Source organism: Corvus brachyrhynchos, unplaced genomic scaffold (assembly GCF_000691975.1).
Source record: "Corvus brachyrhynchos isolate BGI_N302 unplaced genomic scaffold, ASM69197v1 scaffold279, whole genome shotgun sequence".
In the NCBI taxonomy this organism is placed as follows: Eukaryota; Metazoa; Chordata; class Aves; order Passeriformes; family Corvidae; genus Corvus; species Corvus brachyrhynchos.
This window is the reverse complement of record NW_008246060.1, coordinates 2,586,778-2,595,391: the sequence shown is the minus strand read 5'-3', so window position 1 is coordinate 2,595,391 and position 8,614 is coordinate 2,586,778. Positions and strand designations below refer to the sequence as shown.

At 39.0% G+C, this 8,614-nt stretch overlaps 1 protein-coding gene across 1 annotated transcript in view; it reads left to right on the top strand.

The window, feature by feature from the left end:
• Positions 1 to 449: 449 nt before the first annotated feature.
• The window catches only part of REEP3 (receptor accessory protein 3), a 36,272-nt gene continuing 28,107 nt past the window's right edge, over positions 450 to 8,614 (top strand). The window contains exon 1 of the mRNA XM_017746402.1: positions 450 to 468. Coding sequence (XP_017601891.1) covers positions 467 to 468 — 2 coding nt within the window. The 5' untranslated portion in view covers positions 450 to 466. The remainder of the gene's footprint in view (positions 469 to 8,614) is intronic.

Below are 8,614 nucleotides of genomic sequence, written 5' to 3'. Positions count from 1 at the left end.
TTTCCAGTTAAGTTGGTCAGCGTCCATGAATGTTGGAAGGGAGAGTTGCAGTGCTCCATGGGAGGATGTATTTTGTCTTGGGTACTAGTAGCTTTCTGTTTGCTTGTATTTATAATGTCTGTCTTCCCCACCCCCATTTTAGAGCCTTGCAAATACTCCTTGATTCTGATATTAGATTATAACTAAATATGTTAAGCTGGACAAAGACTGTCTGGGGACACAGGAGGTGACCTGAAGGTAGGTAGTAGTATTAATCTCTCTCAGCCTTTGCTGCTTTACAAATTGGAGCTGTTTCTTTAACAGTAGTTTCCAAGGCATTATCTTACTCTACTTTTAATGCTTCTGTTGTTGTTTGACATTTCCAGATGTCCAGCTGCCCCTAGAATTACTACATATCTGAGAATGGGTGGCTGAAGCCAGAGCTTCTGTGTTTATTGGATTGTTGTCAGGAATACCCTGGTTTAGCATGTAGGTGATGTTTTATGTAACTGTGTATGCTTTGACTGTAACCTAGATCGTGTCTTGTTTTTGGAATACAATTTTTTAAATTAAAAGCATAAAGTACAAAAATATTTACCCTCTTGTTTGCTAATCAACGTGCTGTCAAACATGTCTTAAAGCACTCACAGCTCCTCAGATGGAATTAAGTAACAATAATACCGTGTGTTGTGTGGAAGGAATAGCTAAAGCTTAATAGCCTAATCTTCAAGTTGGAAGGGCCATTTGTGGGAGAGTTTCTTTGACTGTTTGTAGCCTGCTCTCTGGCAGAACGGTTGCAGCTGAATTTCTGCCGGTATTCTTTCAGTTTAAAGGCCTATAAATTGCTGCCGCACCTGTGGGGAAAAGAGAGTTGCTGTCATTGTGTGAGTGAGATGTGCTGCAATGTCTGTCTCATCACAGGACTGGAATGAATCAGTGACCATGTATCAGTTATCCTTGGCATTTCATGCTATGCTTAAATAGATCTCACTGTCCTTCTGCTGGGAGCGGGGGGGCCATCCTGCCCATCACCCTCTCATCATTCACTTTCCACAGGATCCAAACGTTACTCTGTAACCACTGTGTAAGTCTGGTTGTTTTGTCAACTAGAATGAAAGTCAGCATTGATAGATGTTAATCTTTTGTTAGTTGCAATGAGCTGCACCAGCTCACACTGCTGTTGTGTAGTTGCTAGGTAAGTGCTATGTTGAGAATGAAAGGTTGCAGGACAAAACCAGCATTATTTTAGGCTTTAGTGTATGACCACCCTGGTTATAGTGTACTCTGAAACTACATTCTTCGCTTTCACATTGCTGCTTATTCTTTCTTCTTGTGAATCTAGTTCCAGTAATAACAGTGCAGCTGTTCTAATTAAACAAGGTGTCAGATTTTTAAAAGTGTATTCAATTTTATGGGTTGAAATCTGTAAGCATATGCAAGTGTAGGGATTAAGTGTATTGTTCTGTCTGTACGAGAGTTTAAAATCATTTACATAATTGAGCAATGAAATCATCAGAACACTTCTCTCCAATAGCTCAGCTTCTCAGTGAGGCAATCCTAATATGTACAATGAGAAGTTTCTGCTCACTTATATGTGGCTTGTAACACCTCTTGAGTTAGTACAATGCAAAATGACTATCTATGACAGCTTGTAAGAAAGAAGTGTCCCTACTGCCTGCCTGGCACACCTTGCCTTAAGTCAACATTTGCTCTGTAGCTTAGCTGCTCTTTTCTCTCCCATGTTTACAGGATGGTGTAGGTGCAGAGCATGCGTGGTCAGTGTGCCCAGCCTATGGCAGGCGGGTGGACTGAACCTTGTTCAAAACAGATGGAGCACGGCTAGAGGCGTCCTGTGGAGTCTGACGTTCTTACTTAATGATCTTGGCATGTACTGGGTTACAAAACGTGCTGAAACTCACATCTGCGTCCCATGCATTATAGATAAAGAAATACCAAGAACTGCATGATCTGGCACAAAAGGATGTTTCTAATTAAAACAAACAACCTCCACTCTTGTGTGTTCCACAAACCGATGTCTGCTTTGAGCGAACACATTGTAGGCTATTGAGCGATTCTGCAGCCTGGACGGAACAGCTTGTCTTTCCTGAGTTTGTATGTAGAGACAGCTCCTGATATGCTTGTGTAAGGCTGAGGAAGATCCTGAGCCAAATTTTGATGATAAAAAAAATGTTGCTTTGACTCAATAATTTTAATGTTTGATAAGAATTTATCTTAAAAATGTGTGTAAAAACATGTCTGGCAAAGTCCTCTGTTCCATTGTTCCATGTGTAAAGGAGGTTTCTCTAAGCTTTTTGGTCTTTTTTTATTCTGGTTTTGAAATTCCAAAATTTCAAAGCCTGTGAAAGTACTAGGATTTTACAGAAGAAAATATTATAGCTGCCAACAGTAGGATCCCTCTGTTGTCAATCTCACTTTTTTAAGACCTGCCAGACTAGATTGTAACAATTTACTACAGGACAGATGAGATGAGGTGTGGAGAGTCTAGGTAGGAAAGGTGATTGCAGGTTTTTTGCTGACCAGTATGGCTTCAAGCTTGACTGGCCTCAGTGGTACAGAATAGTCTGACAAGATACTTTTGGACGTGAGGGAAATAAAACACCCCACAGAGGCTATCTCTGCATTGAGCTTTTTGTCAGCCATTGCTGTTACTTTGCTGCTTAGTTTATCACTGGCAAAATAATAGGTGTTACTTCTGTTTCTGTTGTTTCATAGCAGTCTGCAAGAATCAACATGGAGGTGGGTTTAACTAGATGAATGTTTGCCCTGTGTTTATCATCTTTGGAGCATTGGTCATGCATCCCAAAGACAGTTGGAACTTGCATTTGATGTTGAAAACTAGGTGCAATTTATTTCAAAAGCCTGCAACCTGGCTTTAAGTGCAAGGATTTCCCAAGCAGAATTTTTCCTGATGCGAGAAGTCTGACATAATGCTGTACTTCTTTGTGTTAAAGCTGTTGGAACTTGCAGTGCTCAAAGGGGAAAATCAGAAAACAGTTTGTGCTTGTACCTTCCCACCACTGTCTGGTTTTGTTATTTCCTCCCCCCACCCTTCTTCTTTTGTAACTCATTGATCAAAACTGTAGAAAGGGGAGAGTAAGGAAGATGGTCACTAGCTTAAAGATATCCTGATTAGTTTTTACAATACAGTAATGTTACCTTAAACTAATATAAAAAACCCAAAAATTAATTATTTGGCTTTGTGCTGTTATTACTCACTTTCGTCTGCTAATATTTTTTTTCTCCTCTCCCCCATTAGGATTTTGTTCTAGAACACATAATTTCCTTTATGTCTAAAGGCATGTCTAGGATTACTCAGTTGCAGTGTATTTAGTATTAGGCTGCTTTAGAAGCTGACCTATTCAAAATTTTCAGCAGTGAACAGCTTATGGTTCGCTTGGAAGACAATATAATCACAGAAACATAAATGTGTTTTACATGACTGCTTTGGCAGTCATTACTTTGCTGTAGTTGCAATGTAAGCAGTGTTGGTTTTACTATTGTACTTACAGAACTTTGAGGGGTAGTTTTTCTTGCCTGAAAGTTACCCTTGAATGGTTGAGACAAAATGGAATTTACATTTGTATAAAGAGGATAATGTGAATTGGGCAAACTATCTTTCATTTGCATTTGGAAAATAAAATTTCTGAAAAGGCACACATGTTGTTTGTATCTCATGGTTTCTGAGCCCATTTACATAAAACCAGTCAAACATATTTGTGTTAACAGAGTTCTTAAAAAATTCTTTTTGGTTAATCAGCATAGTGTGCTTTATTTGTTTTTGGGAGGGAAACCTACCCCTCTAACTAATTAATTAATGCATGGGTCTCTAAAGAAAAACCCATAAATGATTTGGGTTCAAAAGGGAGGAAATCAGGGTATCTTTTAGCATTCTATTTTTGACAATAAGGTTTATTTACTAATAAAACTGCATGACTAAGGCTGGTAGAGATTCTGCTTGTCAGTCTTGACTCGGTGTCTAGCAGAATCTTCACAGAGTTCCCTAAGTATGAGGCATAATTGAGGAAACACATATACTTGGGAATGACAAGTCCAGATGCTACCTCAACAGCATCTGCCAAATACAAAGTTCACAGAAACCTTTTCCTGTGTACAATGGAGGGTTTTTTTTTTTTTTTTGAATGCTTTAAGGTGCTTCAGAAGTACATTTCTGGGTTATAAGATTAACAGAATTGTTTGAAAATCATGGACCTTAAGGCAAAAAATTAAAATGTCAGTGACTTTGGATGATTAAAAGCAAAACCACCAGCTGTCTGGAGTAGAGATAAGACATGATTACTTTTACTTCAAGAGTTGGCGTTACATGGTTCCACTTACCACTTTGCTCAGATTGTGGTATTTTTGTAGCATTTTTTTGGGAGAGGCAAGACATTGAGGCTGGTCTGTGATGACACTCTTGGGTTCAAGAATGTGGAATGATCAAGTAGGACCTTTCTGAGCCTTTGGGTTATGAACTTCACTTTTTTCTCTGGAGCCACCCAGACAGATTAATATGCCACACAGTGTGACATATAGAAATGTGGACACTTTTTTTTTTTTAAATGCAACCCATATGAATGTGTGGTTACATGCAGTGTGGTTTGCCTTATACTAGCAGACAGCTCAAAAATAAAATATGGTTTCCCTTGGAATAAGCAGAAGCAATTTTTAGTTGGGACCGCCCCTATTTTAAGTGTTAGTTTCCTATAGCCAGTTATTTTGATGTTGATTAATACTCCAAAAATACAGAAGATACTCTTAGAGCAGCAAGCAATGACTGTGGATTTTAACCTGTGAAATTTGCTCAAGTCTCTAGTGGACTTGATGTAGGGTGAAAACCAAAGTTGGAAAGGTAAGAATCCAAGTGGAAATCCGTTTTTTGACTATGGCATTTGGAGGTGTTAGAGGGAATGAGCCTAGGCTGTAAGTGATGGCCAAGCCTGGAAGGGGAACTCCAGTGCAGTAGCTAGCTTTGAAGCCACTTGTCAAAGCTGAACAAGATTTGAAGAACACTTGAGAAAAGGCACGACTTCAGAGTCTTGAGAGAATATAAACTGGGTTTCCTCTAGTACTGAAAATAATATTAAAGTACTGGATTCCTGGACCTGCAGTTCAAGCGCTGGGTACATCAGGACACTTTCTCCTTAGGCAGCTGCTGAGACAATAGAGGAAATATGCTTGAACACTTTATTAGAAAGAAGTTCTCCCCATCTCCTGCAGTTGAGACTTGGATGTCTATAGTCTGTGTTTATACATGGGCTTCTCATTGTGACTTCTATAGTTTGATTGAAGGTAATATAACTCAGGGTAAATATGCCCAAATTAACTATAATAAATAAAAAGCTGGCCTTGTATCCTTTCAGACAACCTTTTTTTTTTTTTTCCCCTACAGCAGTGAACGAGATTACTGCCACTTAAAACACTGAGTTATCTTGCCTTGGGATTTGCATACATTAAATGAGTGAGGCAGTTTTAAACATTAAGTACAGTTGCTGTAATGAGAATGTATCCTGTTGGGCTTTTTTGGCCTTTATTCTAGGGATGTGGTGTTCAGATATTTTTGGCAGAGTTTGTTTCAGTTTTCTATCACCTGCAGACCTTCTGTCACTTAATTAGTATTGCTGCTCTTCAGCTATGCTGCATTGCTGCTTCTGTTCCAATTTTGTACTGGATGAAATATCATCTTTGTATGCAAATCTGATTACCTGGTCATTTCACCAGGACTGTGATCTCTGAGACTTCCAGGAGCTAAAGCTTTAAGACTGTTAAATATGTTTAAAAATGTGCAGGACTTGTCAGTATGGAGATAAGTCTTTGCTTTGTTTTCTTTATGCTAGCTTTGGCTCTCCAAACATCCATTTAACTTTCCTTGTTTCAAAATTTACGGCGGCACAGAGCAGAGAAACCTTTGAGAAACCTGAGAAGGTTTCTTTGAGAAGGCTGCTGACTTGACACAAGTTAGCTGAAGTTACTGTAATGAACAATTTTTCACTATACCAGTTAGATTGCAATGGAAGGTGTTTTAAGGTGTCTTTTGGATTCTTCTTAAGTATCCTAGATATGAAGGACGTCATGTTCTTACACAGAAAGAAAGACTTAAAAATTTGTAGAAGCATCCAACATAATTTCAAAGACACTAGGCACAAAGCTCAGTAAGTAGTATAAATAAGAGAGCTGGTAGTTTTTTACTTTAATTTGTGGAAGCCAAGAAACTAACAAGTGCATATGTAACTTTAAACCTCATAACAAAATGAAACACCTCATTCTAGATCTGTAATGTTCCTGTTAATCTTGTTCAGCACATCATCTGCATTAAATTAGGCACGTCTTTTAGGAGCTCTCAGAAGTATCCTAAATGGAGAGGATCATGTTGCTCGTGAAAACTGCATGTGTAGGTTGTAGTAACTCCAAGAGTAGTAAGTGTAAAGAACTTTCTCCAAAGCAAGGAAGCTCATAAGTGGGTTTCTCTGTCATCTGTCAGTTACCTTTATTATGTAAACTCTTTGTGACAGTTTCTTTGAACACGCATGTAGGTATCAGCTTTCATCTTTAAACTTAAAAAAATTGTGGCCTTAATTGTGTTTTGCTTACCGCTTTATGAAATAAGCTTATTCATGCATATACTAAATGAAAATAGAAGATATCTACTGAAAACCAGGCTTGGTTTGATGTTTTTTTAGAAATGAAAAATAGCAAGTTAGTCAATTTGTTTCTTCTGACATCTTTAATCCAACTGTCAGTCCTTGCAGATCATTAGAAGAAAAGCACAGTTCAGTACAAGGACACATCTTTTTCTTTGAACAGAGTCATGTGCAAGGCTGTCTTAAGAGCTGTCTGAGAAGTACTTGCAGTTGTTCCTAGTTGTTGGCTAGTTCTCAATGTTCAGTTGTGCTCCTGCCTGATACCACAGCTGGCTAATGTGGGGCCACAAGTACTTTGCTTCCAGTGGTAAGCAGTCGTAGCACCAGAGAAATCAGAGATGATTTCAGGTATTTGAAGGAAAATAACTTACTTGAGATTTAAGTAAGTGTGAGCAGCTTTGAAAATGAATACTTCTCCAGCAGGGATGAAAATTTGCTATTAAGTTTGAGGTAGGAGCTAGGGGGAAGATTTAAGTTTTCTAATAAGTGCTGTTCTGCGTTGAAGGCATTCCATGTTTGCTCTTTATCATGCGGAAGTGTTACAGATGATCTGGTTTTGTTTCCTTGGTTTGAGTGCTTGTAAGGTGGGAGCTCACCTCACTGCCCTGCACATGTAGTGAGCTCTGTAAGACTGTAAACAGGAAGGAGTACAGGGATGGGCAGGACGCTATTACAGCAGGAGTCAAACACGTATCGTAAAAGCAAGAGGTGAATAGGTAGTCATGCAGAGAAGTGACTAAGAGTTTTATAACAATTTCTATTTGCCTTCCAGTACTAGCTTTTTGGAATTTTCTGTACAACTGCGTTTGTTGGGCCTTTTGACTATGTTTTGAACAGGATTTGTTGGCTGGTGGGGCTTTTGATTTTTTTGTTTTTGTTTTGTTTTGGTTTTTTTTAATGATATGGTGATGGTTTCTCCAGAATTCTGCCCTTCTGTTAAAGCCCTTATGCCTAGGCTATCCAGCAGCACAAGAAAAATTGCTCAGTTGTGGACACAAGTTTTGGGCACTGTCTCCAGGCACAGGCATAGATTCTTTGAGTTAGAATTATATGCAAATAGCTTTTCCCCAAGTACTTCTGCACTGTACTGGATCTATATGTGAGCAGGAGGTGAGTTGATTCACAGGTTTTGTGTACCAGTAATGCCCTGTCAACTCATGAGAAGAGTGACTGGGAGAAAACTGTGTTAGAGCCCTGATGCAGCTTGACCATGTGGAAGAATTTCCAGGCTGACTCATTAGAGGGTAGCCTGGATTTTGCTTCGGGAGTTGTTTTTTAGCAGTCTCTTTTTCCAGACTGCCACAGGCCCCTGAGAGAGGGCTGGTAGAGCCCGTAAGTACATCAGCACTTGGACATAGATTCCAGTGCAGAATATCCCTTATAGAAGAGAAGTTTTTGTAATTTTTTCTGTTGTGCTCTTTTTAGACTTCTTTCAAGGTTCAGGCAGGGATGTTTCCATATCAAGACAACTTGAAAAGTTATCTGGAAACAGGTTCCCTAATTTGGGGTAGATCAATAATTAGTCCATAAACACAAGTGGATAACAGAGCCTGGAGGTCTGCATTGGAAGAAAGGCTTAATTGTCTCCTATCAGGCTGCTTGCAATTATTATACTTGCAACCCATTAAATAAGTGTTCCTGGCATGGAAAAGTCCCACGCTTTAGAGGAATCAGTGGGGATGTCACTTTTCCTCTTAAAATTCTAAGGTGGTTTCTGACTGTTTAAGTAATTGCATTTTAGTATTGGTTATGCTGTGCTTTGGAAGAATCTGGCAGTTGCTTTGGAGAATTCCAGCTTTCTAAGCTGGAAAGTTAATAGTTGCCTTGCTCTGTTCAAGAATGTGCTTTATTCAGATGTGTCAGTGCTTCTGGGTATATTCTTTAACTGTTAAGACATTTTTTTCCTCTGGCTTTTGGGGATATTCTCGTCATAAGAATGCTATGAAGATTTTAACAGACCTGTTTCTGATTGCATT